The 22895-nt window shown below is 35.9% G+C and overlaps 2 protein-coding genes across 2 annotated transcripts in view; one reads left to right on the forward strand and one right to left on the reverse strand.

The window, feature by feature from the left end:
* The window catches only part of Cenpp (centromere protein P), a 200818-nt gene that overhangs the window by 9742 nt on the left and 168181 nt on the right, over positions 1-22895 (forward strand). The window lies entirely within an intron of this gene.
* Ogn (osteoglycin) lies at positions 216-22322 on the reverse strand. The gene is made up of 7 exons (XM_021248488.2): positions 22084-22322; positions 20843-21010; positions 18748-18841; positions 7704-7862; positions 5334-5536; positions 2391-2486; positions 216-1134 (listed from the first exon to the last, which is right to left on the reverse strand). The coding sequence occupies exons 1-7, from the start codon at positions 22261-22263 to the stop codon at positions 964-966; spliced, it is 1071 nt and encodes a 356-aa protein (XP_021104147.1). The 5' UTR covers positions 22264-22322; the 3' UTR covers positions 216-963.

Consider the following 22895-nt stretch of genomic DNA (forward strand, 5'->3'; position numbering starts at 1 on the left):
GCTTATTCCTGTCATGTAAAAAGAAAATATTTTGCAGTTATTTCATATTTAAAAATCTTTACATTGGAGGAGCCTTATTACTGTCCTCTGAGAAATAGGCTAGACTTCTAGAGTTTTGTTGTTATTGTTGTTTTGTTTTCTTATAAGCTTACTGGTTTGGACCTACTTGCCCTTTTAAAATGTTTTATAATAGTCTTAGAATAATAACATCTAGATTAAAGAAAATTTTATTGTTTTATTAAAGACTAACTGTGTGACCACAAAATAGAAAATTGAACATTTTTATATAAGCAGAGAGTAAAATTCTATTTTATTTGAGAAATATTTTCTAGGTATGAGACTATACCCTATTTCTCAGGCTAAGTGAAAATACAGTAAAATAGCTGCCTTCACAGGAAGAAAACAAAGTTCTTACTTCATAGTGTATAATGATGAATCGTAATGGAAACATGGGAGATCACTGGAAATATTTAGCTTTTCAGAGTTTTTGGAATGGCTGCCTTAAATGCTTTTGAGATACAGTAAAGGCCAGAAAAGACAAACAACTGAAAGTTTCCTAGACTTCACTTACTTCATTAGTAATGAGAATAATGTGTCTCAGATGTTGTATTTATATTAAGACATGTCTTTTAAATGGTAGTCTAAACCACAAGGATTTTTGGTTTTTTTGTTTTTGTTTTTGGTACCAGGGATCGAACTCACCTTCTGCGAGGCAGGTGGCAGAACCACTGAGCTAAATCCCGGCCCGAACTACAAGGATTTTTAAAAATTGCTTTTTAAGTTTTTTCACATTACTTCATTTTTGCTTGTGTGTAAGATTTTTATGCATCTTTGCTTAAAATATAAAATTCCTTCTTAATGGGATATAAGAATAATATTAAACCAATACTGATGTTCCTTGACACATTGTTGGGACAGATTATAAGTATGTGTACTTTTGCTTATATACTGTATTGATAGTGGTTAAAAGTATGACCCTATCGGTAATCTTTTTAAGCAAATGAAACTGTTTGGATGCTTTCCCAGGATGATTGGATTGCCCTCCAGACGAATCTCTTCAATACGGTCCCGAATATAACGGGTGTCATTAGACTTGCAGAATGTATCATCTGTAACTGAAGTTATGTTGTTAAACTGAAAAATAAAAGGAAAAATATTGTTCAAAAGTCTGAAATCAATCTGTTGCATGCTGTATAATGGGATTTCACAGAATATCTTAAAAGTACTTTAATTGTACACAAAAATTTTTACACTCTGTATGTCCTCATAATAATCTTCTCTGTGCAATCTAATCACTCTTTTTACGTATGTAGTGTCATTTTGGAAAAGCAGACTGCTTGCTATTATTTGGAGTAATATCCATGTTTAGCATGAAATTCTGAATATAAATAAGATTATACTACCTGAAGAAAGTATTCTGTCCTAGAGTGTCAACTCAAAATGGGTACTATTTCCTTGAATATTGTCTAAAGAAGTAAGAAGAAGCCAGAATTAGTGGCTTATGCCTGTAATCATGGCACTCTGCAGGTCTGAGATAGGAGGATTGCGAGTTCAACCCCAGCTTGGGCAAGAGACCCTGCCTCAAATTAAAAAAAAAGAGCTGGAGATGTAGCACAATACAAAAGCCATGGGTTTAATGCATCACCACAAAAGAGAAGAGACAAGAAGAGGGAATTCTTATGATGTTAAGAGATCAATTTTAGGGGTTTTTTTTTGGTACCAGGAATCGAACTCAGGACCTTGCACTTGCCAGGCAAGCTCTGTGCCACTGAGCTACATCTCTGGCCCAATTTTAGTTCTATTTTCATTCCTTCTTCATTTTTGCATTTCCAAATTGATGTACTGTAAAACCAGCTGGAAAGTTTCTAAAAGCAGATGTTCACCACTATGTAGTGAAAAAGACATAAATCAGAGGCCCGAGTGCTTCCTCACTTCCAATCCATGTATTAAGACTCATTAGGAGATGCCATGTACACATCTAGAGCTGAATCCTGCTCAAGGGCAAACTTTATACCTCTGAGGCTGGTTCATTTAGAATGCTCTGGAAACGGGGTTCATATGTCTACTCTTGTTTTTTTTTTTTTTTAATTCTGAGGATTAAATCCAGGATCTCTGAGGTATATCTTCAACTATTATATTTGTTTGTTTATTTTGAGACAAGGTCTTGCTAAGTTGTCTAGGACTTGAAATTGCAATCCTCTTGCCTCAGCCTCCTGAGGATTATAGGCATGTACCACCAGTGACTGACTAGATATTAATACTTTTGGTAGGCATTGTCACACTATAATGATCTAACCATGCTTTAAATGTGAAAGAATGAGTTTCCCAGCAATTCATGATAATGATCTGTAGGTAATTAAAGCCACACATTGTTGAAGGAGCAGTCATACCTGAAGATGAATAATACGAAGACTTTCTGGTAAATTAGGAGGCACAGATTCCAGGGCATTGTGGTCCAAGTAGAGGAAGGAAAGCTTATTCAGTTTCTGCAAAGAAAATTTGGTTTGCTTGTTACTGAAGTGTGTGCATTGCTTCACAGGATTCAAGCAATATATAAATGAAAAAGGATATTGATATAAACACATACCAGTAGTATCATGTGTTGGTATGGTAGTTTCTTGTTTTGGCTGCTGGTCTTGGCTTCACAAATAGTCTGTTTTGGTCCTTACTGACTCTGCTGCACCCTCTACATTTCTGTACATCTCATCTCTGAATATCCAACCTTGATGCCATCTTCGAGGCCCTTTGAATTTGTCTAGGGAGCAGCTAATGAGGCCACTGTCTGTGTGGGGTTAATTTTTGTTTTGTTTTGTTTTTTGGTTCCAGGGATCGAACTGGGGACCTTGCGCTTGTGAGGCAGGCCCCGGAACCACTGAGCTAAATCCCCAGCCCCTGGAGTTAATTTTTGGATCCTGATGGTGCCCTAACCTCTCCTGAGGCTCTGGAACGTCCCATCTCAGCTCTGCTACTCCTAACTAGGAGATGTGTGCTTAGCAAGAGGTTTCTTGAAGCAGTTTATTAAACCACTTAACTTGATGTGGCTTTTCCCATAAGTTAGGCTTTATGTTGGATTATTCTTCAGATCAACCCATTATCACGTATAATTTTATACCATGGTTTCAGAGTGTAGTTTGAGCTGGCATTTCTCTTTTACCTTAACTTTGACATGCAAATGAGGTGCTAGATTTTGCTAATTCTTTTCTGTGCTGTTATTTTAAACCTTTCTTAAGTATCCTACTTTTCCACCACATGGACATTAAGCACCTATCCTCCCAGTAGGTCTCATTTACATGAGTTATAGTAATCTGATTTTACCATTGGCTTTTGCAGCCCTAGGGCGGTAAGCAAAACTAAAATATAGTCAAGTTTATCATTTTGATGACAACTTATCACAAATGCATGTTTAAAATCCAAAATATTTAAACTATTTGTTTGAGACAGAGTCTTAGTATCTTACCAAGCTTGACCTTGAACTCCTAGAGTGATCTTCCTGTCTTAGTTTCTTTAGTAGCTGGGACTGCAGTGAAGTGCCACAGTCCTGGGCTCTAAACATTCTTTTTATGAAATGCTGATCAGCTTATAGGTCTTTAATCTGACAGTAGTTCAAAGGTTGACCTACTTAATTCATATCTGCATATTATAAGGGTTTTTTTTTTTTTTTTTCAAAGAAGTGAATCTAGGGCCCGGGATTTAGCTCAGTGGTTCCGCCACCTGCCTCACAAGCGCAAGGCTGTGAGTTCGAGCGCCGGTACCAAAAAAAAAAGAAGTGAATCTTCCCTTAAAAGGTCCCTAAGTGCCCCTTAACTTCTGAGTCTTATAAAAAATATCAGAGGAATTCTGAAATAACTCTAAAAATGTCCCTTAAAATTGAAAAAGGATACTTTATTAATTAAAAAATGAAATATTTTTTTCATTTTCTAACAGACTTGTAAATGTGGACAGATTATACATTTATGTGATTTTTGTAAGCTTTGTGATAATGAATATTTGATAATTTTAGGTCTTTTTATTAGGAGCTATCTTTAATAATTAGAAACTATGCTGTCTGAATTAGGCTGTTGCTAACAGTGGCTTTGATCATCCCATGCTTTTATCTAGGGTACCTACCAGGACTGGACCGATTGTATCACAGCTGTGGAAAACCAGGGTTGAGGTGATTGTTTGGCTTCTACCTAAAGCAAAGTAGATCATCTTCCCCTTTTCCTACAAAATATTTTCTTAAATTACTAAATTAAGAAATGTTTGCAAGTCTTACTACATGGAGAATTTTATGTTAGGTGCCATCATAGAATTCAAAGGAAAGTCTTTATCTATGAAATGTTATAGTCTAGTATTTTTACATATTAAAAGTCAAATTCAGGGCCAGGGATTTAGCTTAGTCATTCCTCTGCCTGCCTGGCAAGCACAAGGTCCTGAGTTCAATCCCCGGTACCAAAAAAAAGAGTCAAATTCAGCTGACGATTTAGCTCAGTGGTGCAGCACCTGTCTGGCAAGTGCAAGGTCCTGAGTTTGATTCCTGATACTGGGGGGAAAAAGTTAAATTCAGTGTTTACTTTTTTTTTTGTACCATAGATCGAACTCAGGACCTTGCACTTGCCAGGCAGGCAAGCAGAACCACTGAGCTAAATCCTCAGCCTTCAGTGTTTACTTTTGAAACTTTATTTTTCTGGCATTTATAAATTGTTAATGTTGTAAGGGAAAAGAAACATAGCCAAGGTTCTAGTTTGAGGTTTTTTGTTTTTGAGACAGTGTTTCATTATGTAGTTCAGGTTGGCCTTGAACTTACTATGTAACCCAGGCTGTCCTTGAACTTGAAGTCCTCCGGAGTGCTGGGATTATAGGTGTACACCATCACACCCAGCCCAGTATGAGTTTTTATAGACTGTAAGCGCCATGAGGGTCCTACCAGCTCTGTCTAAATATTTACTGTATGAATCGTGAACAAATGAGATAATATATAGTCTCGTGAAACAAAATAAAGATAATGGATTGTACGTGAAGTGCAGGCATAAGGTAGGCTGAATGAGCCTAACAGTATGGCTGTTTATTATGTAAGCAAGGGCTTTATTTATTACATCAAAATAGCTTTAAAATGTAATCAAAATAAAAGCTGGGTGATACGCTGCATACCTGTAGTCCCAGCTGCTCAGGAGACTGAGGCAGGAGGATTACTTAAACTCAGGAGATAGAGGCCAGCCTGAACAACATAATGAGACTGTCTCAAAAGACAAAACAAAACATAACGTAATGAAAACACGGTACTAGGCCAAAGTTTCTCTTTCTTTTAGCATACCTGATTCATACTATATTCAGTCATACTATAATATACTTACTTTAAATGCATTAGCTTTGATTCCTCTACTCTTGATTTTGTTGTGTTTTGCATTAAGTAGAATGAGCTTTGAAGGAAGAACTGGAAGTCTCAGTAGTTGATTTTCAGCAAGTGAAAGTTCTTCTAACAGAGAAAGTTTTGAAAAAGTACCATCTTCTATATCTTCTATCAAATTTCCAGTAAAATCAAGTCTTCTTAAGTTAGCTTGAGGGGGGTAATACACAAAAAAGTATGTAGGTAGGAGGTAAAAAGAATTAAGATGTGTCATGTACATGTACCAGCTACCCACAAAGAAGGTAATCATGTATGAAAACATGTACTAATAAAAATAATAATTTTTTTTGAAGTATGAGGGTAGAATCACATTGTGCAGACTGAACAAAAAGCATTTGTTTAATAGATCACTCACACAGCTTTTATCTTTAGTGCCTAGTATAGTGTCTGCAGTCAGCACCTCAGCAATGTTTGCTGTTGTTTGGGTACTAGAGACTGATCACAGGGGCTCTCATACACTAGGCAAACACTCTATACTGCGCTACATCCCCAGGCCCATCAGTGTAAATTTGTTAGACACTAAGCATGTCTGTGTGCCTAACAGTGATGTCTTTTCTAACTAAAGTCTTAGTTCTCAAGTTTGGAAGGTAGCTTAACATTACTGGTCTTTCCATCCTTCTCTGAATTCCTCAGGATACACAGGTAGTTTGAAAGAAATTCTTATTACAGATCATAGGAAGTAAGCATTATATTAGATTGAATGGAATCATGTAATTAATATTTTCTGCTACAATAGCAAAGACAAAATTGTGCCCTGATTTGTTAAGGTGATACTGCCTGAGAGATTGAAAATTTTAGTGTGTGTATGTGTGTGTGTATTGCTTTTGTTTGGGATGGTTCTACAATTGCTTCTCATTCACAGTAATCATTTTCTATAGAGTTGCTGCAATTAGTGCGCACTCAGCTGTTGGTTCCGGGAGAATTGCAGGATTAGGTTTCTGTGAGCCTCTAGTCAACCAGTTAATAAAACCTTGGTTTTTCATTGTAGTTATGTTTTTGTTTAAAAAACAACTTATTTTGCATACATTGGTTAGTCGTTAACATTGTTTTATGACTTATGCCTGAATGGAGCTTGTCTAACACATCACAGATTTTCCTGCACTTAAAAACACTAGATAAAACTTTAACACTAGTGCTATGTTCAACAGTAAAACACTCAACAAAAAAAGCCCCCCAAAAATATAGTACTAAATACTCTCAACTTGGCACTAATTTACAATATGAGAGCTGAAACTAAAAGAGAGTGTTATCTTATTTAACCTCAGCTGAAAGTGTACATTTGGAGTAACTAAAAATGTTCGTCATTCTCTGTGTGTCTGGTAATGATCACAAAAGTGCTGCATGTATTGATTTTGGGGTTACAAACAGATTTTAGCAAGTAGGTGAATTTGAAAATCTAGGTTCCACAAATAATGAGTATCAACTGTACAGTTGGGTGTTATTAAAGACGTTATGAATCCAGTTGTAGTTAACCTCAGAAATGTGCAGTGAGGTTAGTGTGCCTTTCTTTTTTTTTTTTGGTACGGGGGATCAAACTTGGGACCTTGCACTTGCAAGGCAGATGGCAGAACCACTGAGCTAAATCCCTGGCCCTAGTGTGCCTTTCTTGGTGTGATTTCTTCAGAATATGTGACAACCTAGGAATCTAGAAAGCTGACAATAAATTAGTAATCTGGGTCTGGGCCTTTTTACTGCAGAAATAGGGAGTACTGTTGTGCTGATGGTAATACCCTACTTGGGTTAAGATTCAATAGGAAACCAGATTATTACTGACCGGGAAAGGATTGAAATACCACTCTTCTCAACACCATTTCTGTATTAGAATCATCCAAGGCGTTTAGTTGGTTTTAATGATGATGCCTAGGCCTAACCCCTTAATTAGAACTCCTGGGGAATACAATCTGGTATCAGTATTTTAAAAGTATTTCCTCAGATATTTTAGATATATAGCCAGTTTAAGAGCTGCAAGTTAAAGACAAGCAGTTACTATGCTTTTATAATGAAGGTTAAAACATAAAATTGTGTGGTTTAAGAAGCACACTTGTTATACTGGTGCTGCTTACTATCAAGGGCATAGTAGATCTTGAAGTATTGTGCTTGAGAAGATCCAGTTGTCTTTACTTTAAATGGACTGTCGCATAGATACCAAAGTCACCACTAAAGAAAAATGTCAAGGAAAGTCTAGAGATTTACCCACAAAGCAGTGGATTTTTGTGAAGTGTATAGACACCTAAATACTCCAACAGTGATGCCCTAGGGGTATATAGGTTGGAAGTGTGTAGGAAATTGTGATTATATATATCTTATTTAAACTTACGCATGTCTGCAAAATCCTTGGCAGTCAGCTTTTTAATTTTGTTGAATCGTGCATAAAGATAGGCTGATTCCTTTGGCAAGGGTGGTACAGCATCAATATCAACTTCTTCACAGTATACAGAGCCACTTAAACACACACACAGTAAGCACGTGGGCATTTCTAAATTGGGAAACAATCATAAAAGTTTAAATAATGGTTTGAAAATTTTGGGCCTATAATGGTAAAATTATTGCTATCATGAATGGTACTGCTAATTTGAAAAGATATGTTACATAAATCATAGGTGATAGCAGTAAAAAGATGGTCATGGTATCCAGTGACCTACATTGTGCTTGATAACTGCTCAGAATTTTATTTTCAAGTCTGTAATCCACACTTTTTTTTTTTTTCTTTTTTGGTACCAAGGATCGAACTCGGGTCCTTATGCTTGCGCAGTAGGCCACGAAACCACTGAGCTAAACCCCCGGCCGTCCACACTCTTTATTCTCTGATTTAGCAGTGCTTAATTGACTTGACACTTAATATTTCCTCATTTGAATGCCAAAAAAATTCATAAAGCAGGAGTTAAGGAAACACAAGTTTGATTTATCAAGTTTGCTGTATCAGATGCATATTTCAGATTAGTGACACTAGATAATAAATTTAGAATCCCATAGTTAAATGAGCAAAACATTAACTTGAAAATTAAAATCACCACAGTCATTATTGGGATCCCAAGTTCAGATCTCTCTTAGGGTAACTTGACTTGAAGTGCTGTAACACCCAGCATTTATTAGTCACACCTCTTTCCTTTATTCAGGAGCAGTTCAATAGTCATTGGGTTTTGTTACTTATTGCTTTTTTGAGAAGTACAGGGCTTTCCCCCTTTCCTCTTGCCATCGATTTTGCCTTCTTTCTATTTTGCCAGGATTAGCATGGAAATGATACTACATTTTCAGTGGCTTGTATCAGGAGACATGTGATTTTTATTTGTCCCATTCCTGATAATATCTTTGGTCACTTGGTTCAAGGGGTATCTGTCTTCTTTCTTGTTCTATAAAGTTACTATTTTTCACCTTACTAAAGTTACTATTTTTCACATTAAATATCTTCTGGAAAAGTACTTTGAGACCAAAAAAAAGTCCAAATATGTCATCAGATGTTCATTTTTTGCATTCATTGATGAATCATTTATTCATAGTTGAATCATGTATCATTTGAATAGTTGCCAAAAATTGTATCATTCCTTCTGCACCTTGTAGTTGGCATTCTGCTGTGAGGTGAAACACTCCTTTATTTGTTTTTATATATCAATATGTACTTACATACTCTCCATCCCATGAGCGATAATCTGTTACTATTGTGATTATTTTAATAATTAGTTGGTAAAGAGTAGCCAGTGAGAGCCCTTTCAAGATTTTTTTCTGTCTGCCACAACTTTTTATTATTAACTGATACGCAGTAAATTGTATATATTTAATTTGTACAATTTAAAAGTTTTTCACATATGTATATATCCATGAAACGTTCACTACCGTTGATATAATTAATATATCCATCATCCTCCAAAATTTTCTTTTACCCCTTGGTAATTCCTTCTTACTTTTGTCCCTAATCAATCACTTACTGTATCTGCTCTCAGTCACTGTATGTTAGTTTGCAATTATAAGGATTTATGAGCTTCCCGCCACTCCCGGCCCAGAGGAAGGGGCTTCCGGGCCACCATCCCACCACTCTGGGCATAGAGGAAGGGCCTTTCAGGCCACCATCCAGGACGCCTTCCATCCTGCCACACCTGGCCCAGAGGAAGGGGCTTCTGCGCCACCTTCCCACCGCTCCAGGCATAGAGGAAGGGGCTTCCAGGCTGCCATCCTTCCCACCACTCCCTGCCCAGAGGAAGGGGCTTCTGGGCTGCTGTCCTTCCTGCTGCTCCCAGCCTAGAAGAAGGGGCTCCTGAGCCCATGTCCCACCACTCCAAGCTCAGAGGAGATGAGCCGTGCAGGCGACAACAGCACCCCCCACTCCCAGGTAGAAATGAGAAGACACATAAGCAAGTCTCAAAACCAGACTTCCAGATCACCTACGGCAACTCCAAAGAGAAGTGAGATGGAACACTGTGATACTTAACCACCTGGACTCCCTGAACTGGCAACAAAAGGGGATCTGGAAAAAATGAAATCAGAAATAATTTCTCAGATTGTGCTCCTAGTGCAAGACATGATTAATAAATCTAGAGAGGAGCTAAGGAACATGATAGAATCCCAACATAGGAAACAAATGGAATCCATAAAACAGATGCAAATAGATTTCCAGGAGATCAAAAACTCCATTGAAAGTCTACACAGCAGAATGAGCCAATGTGAGGATAGAATCTCAGATATAGAAGATAAGATTGCAGTTAGTGACCAGGAAAAGAAAAATTGCTTCAGAATTGTAAAGGAACATGAGAAATCGATCCAGCAGCTGCTAGACGATGCAAAGAATAACATGAGGCTGATCGGAGTCAATAAAGAAACAGGAGAGAGTGCAGATGACATAAAAAAACTCTTCACAGAAGTGATGGCAGAAAACTGCCCAAGCAGGGGAAAAGAACTTGACATACAGATAAGTGAGGCATATAGGACTCCAACTACCCTTGATCAAAAAAAATCTACACATAGGCATATAATTGTTAAGAAGAACAAAATTCTACGAGCAGTTAGAGAAAAGAAACAAATCACATACAAAGGAAAGCCCATCAGAATCACAGCAGACTTCTCACACAAGCCATCAAGGAAGAAGAGCTTGGACTGACGTATTTCAAGCCCTAAAGAAAAACAGCTCCAACCCAGATTGATGCACCCTGCAAAACTATCTTTCAAAATTGATGGAGAAATAAGATACTTTTGAGACAAAGAGCATGTTAGGGACTTCTTGAATACCAAACCAGCACTCCAAAATATTTTAGACAATATCCTAGGAACAGATAATGAGGATCACAACCCCAGGAAGCCCAGCAGAATGAAGCCATCGGGTGCGAAAAGAAATTAAATGTAAAGGTGGAGAATCCAACAAAAAGAAAAAGTCATGACAATGATAAGTCAGTACGTATCAGTTATAACCATCAATGTTAATGGTCTCAATTCACCAATCAAAAGGAATAGACTGGCAGAATGGGTCAAGAAGCAAAATGCAGCAATATGCTGCATACAAGAAACACACTTAGTTCAAAAAGAAACTCATAGACTGAAAGTTAAAGGGTGGAAAACATTACTCCATGCGATGGGAACCCGTAAAAAAAGCAGGAGTAGCTATCCTCTTTGCAGATCAAGTAGATTTCAAACCAACATTGATTAAGAGAGACAAAGAAGGACACTACATCCTTGTAAAGGGAACAGTCAAACAGGAAGAGATGACAGTGATAAATATCTATGCACCAAACACTAATGCACCCAACTATATAAAACATACTAACGAACATGAAAAGTCATATATGCACTAATACAATTGTAGTGGGGGACCTCAACACCCCACTGTCACAAATAGATCAACTAGACAAAAAATAAGTAATGAAATAAATACTAGAACTCAATCGAACTCTTGAACAAATGAACTTGACAGATGTTTACAGAGTTTTCCACCCCACAAAATCAGAATACACATTCTTCTCAGCTGCACATGGGTTGTTCTCGAAAATAGCGCACATTCTCGCACATAGAACATGTTTAAGTAAGTGCAAAGGAATTGAAGTTATCCCCTGTATATTATCAGACCATAGTGCGATGAAATTGGAGATCCATAGCAAAAGAAACTGGAAAAATTTGATAAACACATGGAAATTGAGCAACACACTTCTGAATAACCAATGGGTCACAGAGGAAATTAAAGAAGAAATCAGACAATTGCTTCAATTAAATGACAATGACAATATAACATCAGAATCTATGGGACACAATGAAAGCAATCTTACGAATGAAATTCATAGCAGTGAATACACGTATTAGGAAAACCGAACGACCCCAATTAAATAACCTGATGCTGAACCTCAAGCTTCTAGAAAAAGAAGAGCAGGAAAAACCCAAAGCTCATACAAGGGAGGAAATTATAAAGATCAGAGCAGAAATCAATGCAATGGAGACTAAGAGAATGATACAAAAAAATCAATGAAGCCAAGAGTTGGTTCTTCAAAAGAATCAACAAAATTGACAAACCCTTAGCCAACCTTATCAGAAAAAGGAAAGAAAAGGCCCAAATCCATGCAATTAGGAATGAAAAGGGTGAAATTACAACAGACCCAGCAGAAATCCAGAGGATCATCAATACCTACTTCCAGAACCTATACGCCAATAAGATGGACAACACAGAAGAAATGGACAGATTCCTAGATACATATGAATTACCAGAGTTCATCGAAGACCTAAAAATTCTAAACAACCCAGTATCAACCAATGAAAATGAAAACAAAATTTAAAACTTACCAACTAAGAGAAGCCTGGGTCCTGATGGCTTCACTGCTGAATTCTACAAGACATTTAGAGAGGAACTGCTGCCACTACTGTTTAAACTCTTCAGTGAAATTGAAAGGGAAGCAATACTCCCAAATTCATTCCTGGAAGCAAGCATCACCTTGATCCCCAAAGCAGAGAAAGACCCAACCAAAAAGGAGAACTGTAGGCCAATCTCACTTATGAACATAGATGCAAAAATTCTAAATAAGATACTGGCAAATAGAATGCAGAAGATCATCAAGAAGATCATACACCCTGATCAAGTGGGATTCATCCCAGGGATGCAGGGATGGTTCAACATACACAAATCAATCAATGTAATACACTATATCAGTAGAGCCAAGGACAAAAACCATATGATCATCTCAATAGATGCAGAGAAAGCATTTGACAAAATCCAATGTGCATTTATGATAAAAAACCTACAAAAATTGGAATAGATGGTCTCTTCCTCAAACTGATAAAAACCATCTATGAAAAACCAACAGCCAATATCATACTAAATGGTCAAAAACTGAAATCCTTCACACTAAAATCAGGAACAAGACAAGGATGTCCACTATCACCACTCTTATTCAATATAGTTTTGGAAACATTAGACATGGCAATTAGACAAGAGAAAGAAATAAAAGGAATAAAGATAGGAAATGAAGAAGTCCAATTGTCATTATTTGCAGATGACATGATACTGTATATAGAAGACCTCAAGAACTCCACCAAAAGTCTTCTAGACTTAATAACCAAATTCAGTGGAGTAGCTGGATAGAAGGTCAGCACACAAAATTCAATAGCTTTCCTCTACCTGAATGACAGACTCACTGAGAGAGAAATAGGGCAAACAGTTCCTTTCACAATAGCATCCAAAAAACTGAAATACCTAGGGATCAACCTAATGAAAGAAATCAAAGACCTCTTCTCTGAAAACTATAGCACTTTGAAAAAAAGAGATTGAAGGTGATATCAGAAAACGGAAAGACATCCGTTGCTCCTGGGTAGGACGGATCACCATAGTGAAAATGGCCATACTTCCAAACCTGCTATATAGATTCAATGCAAGACCTTGAGAAAACAATCCAAAAATTCATTTGGAACAAGAAGAGACCCAGAATAACAAAAGCAATTCTAGGTAACAGAGACATGGCAGGTGATATCACAATCCCCAACTTGAAACTATACTACAAAACTACTGCAGTAAAAACAGCATGGTACTGGCAGAGAGACCTGAGGACCAGTGGAACAGATTAGAAGATGCAGAAACAACTCCAGACACACTCAGCCATCTCATCTTTGACAAAGGAGCCAAACACCCTCACTGGAGGAAAGATAGCCTCTTTAATAAATGGTGCTGAAAAAATTGGATTTCAACTTGCCAAAGATTAAAACTAGACCTATATCTCTCGTCATGCCCTAAAGTAAAATTGAAATGGATTAAAGATCGAAATATTAAAATAGAAACGCTGAACCGGCTGGAACAGAGGTTAGGTAGAATTCTTGAAGACATTGGTGTAGGAAAGGATTTTATGAACAAAACCTCAGTTGCCCGTGAACTAGCACAAACAATGAACAAGTGGGATCTCCTCTTATTAAAAAGCTTCTGCACAGCAAGAGAAATCACCAGCAGTATGAAGAGACAACCCACAATGTGGGAAAAAATCTTCACCTGCTCTTCCTCAGACAAAGGTCTACTATCTCGAATCTATAAAGGACTTAAAAAGATCAGACCTCCCAAATTTAAAGACCCAATCTGAAAATGGGCATCTGAAATGAACAGACATTTCTCACACAAAGAAGTAGAAATAGCAAATAAATACATGAAAAAATGTTCAACATCACTGGTCATTCGAGAGATGCAAATGAAAACAATGTTGAGATTCCACCTCACTCCAGAAAGAATGGCTGCTATCATGAAATCAGCCCATAACAAATGCTGGCGGATCTGTGGGGAAAGAGGAACCTTGCTCCACTGCTGGTGGGAGTGTAGACTGGTGCAACCACTGTGGAAATCAGTATGGAGATAACTCAAAGAACTAGGACTGGAAGTCTGATTTGACCCAGCTATTCCCCTGCTGGGGATCTTCCCCAGAGAATTAAAAGAATCATACCACAGTGATATATGTGCCCCCATGTTCATAGCAGCACAGTTTGTAATAGCTAAAATTTGGAAACAGCCCAAATTCCCATCAACTGGAGACTGGATAAAGAAAAATGTGTTTTTTAAAATAAAATGGAGTACTACTCAGCCATAAAAAATGAGAAATTAGAGACATTTCTAGCTAAATGGGTGCACATTGAGGTGATACTCTTAAGTGAAATAAATAGGACACACATATATAAATACTGAATAGTTTCTCTAGTGTGAGAGACTGAAAGTGCAAATAAGGACTAAAAGGTATAATAGATAATGTGAAATAGGAAGAAAAGGGGCAAAGGGGAAGGGGAAGTAGGAGAGGTAGGGGAAGGAAAGAAGGGAATGGAATTAAAATGAGAAAATTAAAAAATGGAAAAAAAGTCTTTGTAAAAAGGGAGGGATGGAGGGGTTGAAGGGAGGGCAGGGGAAGGGCAAAAAATAGGAACCAAGAGAGACTACATAAAGGTGCAAATTCCGAATGATGAATGTCATTATATTGAATACCTAAAATGTACCAATGATTAGAATGAATGATTGGTAATGCGAAATAGGAAGAAAAGTTCCAAAGGGTTAGGGGAAGTGAGAGGGGAAGGGGAAAGGAAAAATTATGAGAAATGGAAAAAATGGCAACAAAGTCTTTGCAAATAGGGAAGGGTGGGCTAGGAATGGGGAAAAAATAAGAACCAAGATGCATCATTTTAAGGTACAAGTTCCCAATGAGAAATGTAAATGTTTTTTATACCTAAAATGTACCAATAAAAGAATTTTTTTAAAATAAGGATTTATGAGAAAACAATATGCAATATATGTGTATTTGGTCTGGTCTCTTTCACTGGACGTAATTATCTTGAGATTTACCTATTGTCGCATGTATTAGTAATTCATTCCTCTTTATCACTGAATGTATTTCATTGTCTCAATGTACAGAGTCTGCCAAAAATAAAAATCTATATAAACTTTAGCAGTTCGCCGTACTAATAAATGTCTGGAAGCTAATGGCCACCACTTTGAACACCTCTTATAATTTTAGAGGCCAATGGCAGCTTGTATTAATCTCATAATGCCACAGTAAATTTAGTATTAAAATATTTTATACAAGTTTGTCTTTTTTTGTATGCATTTTGCGGGGGGGACTCTACGATTTATGCATCAGCTCTTTGGGACATGTGGCTGTTTCATGTCCATTAATATTTGTTTTGTATAGTTGGGGGCATTCGTATTCGGTGCATATATATTTAGAATTGTCATCTCTTCCTCTTGGGGTGTTCCCTTCACAAAGATGTAGTGACCATCTTTGTCTCTCTTAGTTAGTTTTGGTTTGAAATCTACTTTGTCTGCAAATAAGATTGCTACCCCTGCTTTTTTCTGGGCTCCTTTCGCATGGAGAACTGTTTTCCATCCTTTTTCTTTCAGTCTATGAAGTTCTTTTTGAGTTAAGTGTGTTTCTTGTATACAGCTTATTGCTGGATTTTGCTTCCTAATCCATTCTGTCAGTCTGTTTCTTTTGATTGGTATGTGCCTGTTTATAGGTTTGGGCCATTTCAAAGAAAGCTGCTATGAACATTATATACAAGTTTGTGTAGATTTACTGCTTTCATTTCTAGACTAGAAGTGGAGTGACTAGGTTTTAATATGTATGTATGTTTACCTTTACAAGAAAGTTTCCAACTGTTTTCCCAAGGATTATGTCATTTTTCCATTCCCATCAGCAGTGTATGAGAGTTCTAGCTGCCCTATATCCTTGTCTACATTTGATATGATCAGTCTTTTTAATTTTAGCCATTCATGTGGGGTATGTTGTGGTATCTAGTTGTAGTTTAATTTGAATTTCCCTAATGATGATTGATGTTGAATATCTTTTTATATGCTTATTTGCCATCTACAAATTTTCTTTGAAGGTCTATTCATATGTTTTGCCTTCCTTTTATTTGGATTTTTATGCTTTTATTGAATTATAAGAGTGTTCTAGATATGTCATTTGTTAGATTTAAATTTAAACATGTGAATGTTTTACCGTGGTTGTAACTTGTCTTTTTATTTTATCACTGTTTCTTGAAGTATAATTAAAACTATAAAGAACAGTTGATTTCTTTATAGTTCATGTGGTTGTGTATTTGTATGTTTTCCTATCACTGTTTGTCAGCTTTCTGCCACTAGAACAAAACACCTAACATAATAAAAAAAGGAAAGACTTATTTTGGCTCACAGTTTCAGAGGTTTCATTCCATGCTCATTTAACTCTGTTGCTTTTGGTCCTGTGGTGAGGCAGAACATCATGGGAGGGAAGTGTGTGGCGGAGCAAAGCTGTTCACTTTATAGTAGCCAGGAAACAAGGAGAGAGAGGGAGAGGCTGGGGTCCCAGTATCCCCTTCAAGGGTCTACCTGATGATCTAACTTCCTCCAACTAGTCCCCACCTCCTCTAAACAGCACCATCATCTGGAGCCAAGCCTTTAGCACATGAACTTTGGGGGACATTTAAAATTCAAACCTCTAACCACCACTAAAATTTTGTCTTTTTTTTTCTTCTAGAAGTTGCATAGTTTATTATTTTGTTGTTGTTGTTGTACTGGGGATCGAACTCAAGACCTTGGTGAGGCAAGTGTATGAAATGTTAATATATTGACATACTTTCATTTTTACCAATCAGATAAGTTAAACATATCAGTATAGTTCTCATTTATATTTCTCTGATTATGTGAGATTAAACATCTTTTTTTATGTTTAAGTGTCATTTGAAAATAATTTTGTGAATTGTCTTCATTGTCCATTTTTCAAGTGTTTTTCATCAGTTTCTAAGAGTTCTTTATAAATTAGAGATACTTGCTTTTTTTTTTTTTTTTTTTGGTACCAGGGATCAAACTCAGGACCTTGTGCTTGCAAGGCAGGTGGCAGCACCACTGAGCTAAATCCCCAGCCCAAGATACTTGTTCTTTTTCTATAGCAAATATTCTCCCCAGTTTTCACTTGTGTTTGGCTTTATGATTTATGCCATTCAAAGGTTTACTTTCATGGAGTCAAATTTGTTGCCCTTTTCTCTTATCAACATCTCTAGATTTTTGAGGCACCCTATACTCAGCCTGTCTCCTAGTATGATTTCATCTTATTCATCATGTTGCTAATTCATTTGGAGTTTATTTTTCTGTATAAGGTATGGATCTAACTGTGTCTTTTTTTCAAAAGGCTACCTAGTTCTCCAAGCTCTCTTTTTAAAAATATCATTTTTTCTTTCATGATTTGAGTTGGTACCTAAATTATATGCTAAAATTTTTGTGTATATGTATTTCTGTTTCTGGTCTTTTCTATTCCACTGGTCTTTTTGTCTGTTCAAACACTAGTATCCACAGTTATAAAAGTGTGTTTTAATGTGTGATAGGTGTAGTTCTTATATATACCTAACACTATTCAGTGTTTTCTGATTATTTTTCCATATTTTCCAAATAAGCTTTAGAATCAATGTTCCTTACTTCATAAAAAGTTAATGGCAATTTTAGTCGGATCATCTAAAATTTATAAATTTATAGAGAAATGGCATCTTTATGATAGTAAATCATCTTTTCCAAAAACAAAGGATGTCTTTCCATTTGTCCAAGTCTGTTTTGACTAAAAATACTTCCTAGGTTTTTTTTTCCAGTACCAGAGATCGAACTCAGGACCTTGCACTTATGAGACAGGTGTGGCACCACTGAGCTAAATCCCCAGCCCTTCCTAAATTCTTTTTTTTTTTTTTTTTTTTGGTACCAGGGATTGAACTCAGGTCCTTGCGCTTGCGCAGCAGGCGGTGAAACCACTGAGCTAAATCTTCAGCCCTTCTTCCTAAATTTTTAAAGCAGTGTTTTCTATTTTGGTTCACTGAATTGTATTTTACCAGTATAGAAATTAGTGTATTTTTTTTATGTTTTTATGTGAAATAATGTTCTATGATAGAGCAATAATAAACCAAATACATAACTATGAAGTAGTACCGGTCACTTAGTAAGTTTTCTTCCTAAGTAAGTTTTTTACACTTTGTAGTAAGTTTTCTCTTGTTTTAACTGAAATGGATATTAATAGTTATTTATATATCCACTTCTCTTCTGTGAGTTTCTTGAAGGTAAGAATTGTGTTTTGTTTACCCTATCCTAAGCAGTTCATTGTATTTGACAAATAATCTTTAATTATTTCTCAGCATGATCTTATGTGGACCAAAATATGTTTTTGTGGAGGGTAAGCTTGGTCTTAACTTTGATTGTTCTTGAATGTCCGTGTTCCACATTTCTCACTTAGAAGGTGAGATGGCAAATGATGTGCATTTCTAATAAACCTGTTTGAGTCTACCATTGGAGATGAAAATTCCAGTTTATAATTGCTGTAGCTTGAGGCAGCTTTTGATTACTAAAAGGAATGCAGTTCTATTATACCTATTTTTAAAAGATTTTTCTGAAAAAGTTAGATGATAGAGTACAAACTTACCGTCATTTTCTCTCTTGGTAGGTAATGATGTTACAGTTTCATCTCTTTGTAACTGAAAACTGTTCTCATCAGGTATTATCATAGGTACTTTTTCCTATAAAAAAAGTTTGATTATAAACTTGGATCACAGACAATACTTCTCATATTCATAATTAGTGGCATTTCTTGTTTCCTCCATGGTTTTGTTTTGTTTTGTTTTGTTTTGTTTTTGGTACCATGGATCGAACTCAGGTCCTTGCACTTGTGAGGCAGGCAGTGAAACCACTGAGCTAAATCCCTGACCCTTAGTGGCGTTTCTTTTGTGGTTCATTAGGATTTTATACAAAGTTCTATTTCATCATACATTAAAGTACAATGTAAATATGTTTTTATTTTAGACTTTGAGCTTCTTGAATACAAGAACCAAGTCGTTTTAATTTTTAGATTTCCAGTGGCTAAACTCAGTGCTTGGTAAATGTTGAACATATTGAAATTCCCAATGGAAAGGAGCTGGGAGAGAATTTTCTGAATGAGAATGAGTTTTTCTGAAGTGGTTCTTGTCTGAACTTAATTCCTCTTATCAGATTCTGTCATTTTGACCCACACTAGAGCTCCAGCATGCCACATTGTGAAGGACTGAGTAAGCTCTTTCATTCTCTTCCAGGAGTGACCTTTTAATTTTGTACATGCCTCCCTGCCCTGGCCTTTGAGGCCTTTGTATTCTAGCCTCTTCTCCCATTCAGACCACTATTGTAGGCTAGTAACACTAGAAATGGAGGTCCTTATCATTAAGCCTCTCTCCTATTCTTAGAGAGTGTGTTTTCTGCCAGTAAACTACAGTGTATTACCTGAGGTTCTGTTCTTTCTACACTTTGTAAGCTTGCTCCATCTTATCTCAGTTATGGCTCCTGACCTAGTCCTTAGCCTTCATTTTTCATCTGTGTGCTTCCTGAACATCCTTCCAACACTCTGTCCCACTGAATTCTAATCCATCCCACAAATATTAGTCCACGCATTTATATTAAGATAGAGAAACTGCTGGAGCCTGTAAAAAAGAAGCAAAAGGAAGTCATCTCTAAGCCTTTTAGACCAGGGAATTTTGAAAGTATTCTTAAAATTATTTGATGTATTCAAATCATCCAAGTGAGCCAATAGTTTGTTATAATATGCTTCTTTTTTTTTTTTTTTTTGAACTTGTGACTAGAGATACCTATTTTATTGGTCTTAATCATAGGGCAAAAATAATGCCACCGTGTTAACTAATTCTGTTGGAAGATACTGTAATGTTAACATTTACTCGTTGTATGCTAAAAGAAAAGCAGTTTTAATTATTCAATGAAAATCTTGCTATGTAATTTACAGAGAAGAACTTCTGAAGCAATCAATGTTATGTATTCGTCTACATTTCTTATTTTCCACTGTATGTGTGTATGACACATAGTGGGCAACAGAGTTTATAGGCTCTGTTAACTTTTTCCTTATCCAACATTTTTTCTATGTGCCAAGAAAACCACAAGTACTTACTTTGCCTATAAAGGAGGATGTGATTGATGTGGTACAAAAGTTATCCCTGCAGGGTGCTAACTCAATGACAGTTACAGATCCTTGGTACAAATTGATAGATTTAAAACCCCATATTAAGTAGTTTTTTATTTTTTGGTGCTGTGTATAATTAGCATCCCAAGTACTTTTTTGTTTATTTTATTTAACTATTTTTTCTAAAACAATAGACCTGATAATTCATCTTTAATTCTTCTAATTTATTTTTGAGGCAGTATAGTATGCAAATATAGGGCACTGTATAATTTTACTAAACATAAAAATTGCAATTAGGGATCGCCTTAAAGTCCAGTTTCCTTTAAATTTTGTTTTTGGTTACTGTAGTTACTGTTTGATTGACATAGGTATTTTTTTTTAATTTTTTTCCCATAAGTATTGTTTTTAATTTGGAAGGTATCCAAATATTAAAAGTATAGTCTTAGGAACAATTAAGAGTTAATCATTTAAAATGCTTTTCTTTTCCCCTCACCTTATCAAACATATTCATGAAAAAACAAAACAATGCATTTAAATGGATACTATTTTAGAAGATAAATTTAGAGTAGAAATAAAGTACCTTAATATTTTTTCCATCTTGGTATTTATCCTCATCGTCTTGGCTAAACATGGTTTCTTCAGAATTATCTGATCCATACTCAGAGATAACATGTGAGTCCTGTTGAGTTGATGGTACTGGCTGTGTCAGAGGCACCAACAGTAACAGTAGTAGGGTGGACCGCATAGTCTTCATTTCAGCAGAAATCAAGGTGACTGGAAGTTAATAAACTACTAGCCTGCTTATTGTGGAACAAAACTCTCTTATTCCTTGGAAGTAAAAATGCAGACCATCGAAGCAATACTTAAAAGCTTAGAGGATGTTTTTGGCAGGGTGTACGCAATAGGGGCCAGGGAAAAAGTATTTAACCCTTAGTGATCTTTAATTAGATACTAACAGATTTTGTGTATCAGTGAACACTATGAAAAATTCTTTCAGAAAGTTTAATTTGTCTAGCAAAAATCCAAGAAATAGTGATAATTTATGTTTCTTAGTAATTAGGTGCCCTGAATATGGGTATTCGTATGCAATTGAAATCTTCTTAGGATACCTACAATACAAATAGTTAAAGTGAAGACACAAGATCCTTTCTCATGTGAGTTTAAAATATCATATTTCAACTGCTGCTTTAAACAGCTCTTGATTTGTATTGGTATGAAAGAAGCAATTTCCAAGAAAAGTTTTAAAACTTAAACCTTAGATTTTACTTCTTGAAAAGTAGCCATTAACTTTTACTTTTAGTTGGTACATAATTTTGGAAAATCCATAAGTCTGTTCTTATTTTGTAAATTTAATAGTTTGTCACTATTTTAAGTTTATATTACTGCTTTTTTTAACTGAAAATTATAGCAACAGTATTGCAGACTAGGGTAAATTTAGAACTTTAATCAAGGAAATTTGGGGAATGTACTAGAGAAGCTTCTTTGAGGCTCATCAGTGCATCTTATCTCTGGGTGTACATTTCAGGCTTTTTCTTGGGTAGCTTCAAGCAGATTTGCTCAGAGCTGCTGATGCTGTATTGTAGATGCCAGTTTGTCAAAAATCCAAAGATTAAAATGGGTTTGTGAGTTTTGCAGCACCTAGTTCTTGTCCACATTGATATTAATACTATGCAATGATATGTGAAAAGTACTTTTTAAAAATTAATGATTCAAGGTAACTGAAACTTAAACATATTAGAGATGTCTTTTTCATTTAAGACTATAACATAGATCACACATTAACAAACAATACTTAAAATAATATATGAAAAGCAATCCTACCGTTGCAGCTGTTTTGAAGGTTTTTTTGGTTTTCTTCAATAGGTGTTCAAGGCTATGCACTAACCCCAAGTGGGAGGGTGAATGAGAAAAACTGGGGGTTGATTTCAGACTACTGAATAAAATTTCAAGGCCCAACAGCTTTAAGAGCAGTTTCCATGTGGTAAAGATCTTTGCCAACATTCCTTCTCTAGGGTGAAATGCAGGGTGTTGTACTAGAGAACTGTGCTGAAGACATTTGAAACTGTTGCCCTGGACTCCTTTGACTGATTACAAACCCGTGTTCTTTTTACCTTGTATAGCAAGCTCTTAGTGAATATTAGTTTATGAAAATGACGTACTTATAAAGTCATGCTTTTCATTTTGGTGCTTTTCCAAGAGATAAAACTTCTGGTGTTTGTTTTGTTCTTTGTTTTTTTTTAAATGAAATATGCCACCAATTAAAGCAAAGTCTATGCTCTTAATTTTATGAGAACTAAACCTTTTTTCTTAATTCTATAATTACTGTGTATAGCCAGAAATGTTCAATTTAAAAATTAGTTTTAGCACAGATTCGTAGCTTCATTCTGTAGTATTTTTGTTGCTTTTCTTTAAACTTACATATAACAAAAATTGAAGTATGAAAATTAGCTTTCTAAAAATAAATTTCATTTATAATTTTGAGGTTGATAGTAAAAAAAATACTTTTGCTTGCTGACCAAAAGGAACTGTATAAAACTATTCTAATATTAAATTTGATCTGAAAAGGTTAAAGTAGTATTATTGATATCCCATAAGCATCTTTAAAGAATTTTTTAAATTCACTTATTACTTTT

The sequence above is a fragment of the Heterocephalus glaber genome, unplaced genomic scaffold, assembly GCF_053883595.1.
Source record: "Heterocephalus glaber isolate CG9 unplaced genomic scaffold, H.glaber_assembly_v1.0 deba00000621, whole genome shotgun sequence".
In the NCBI taxonomy this organism is placed as follows: Eukaryota; Metazoa; Chordata; class Mammalia; order Rodentia; family Bathyergidae; genus Heterocephalus; species Heterocephalus glaber.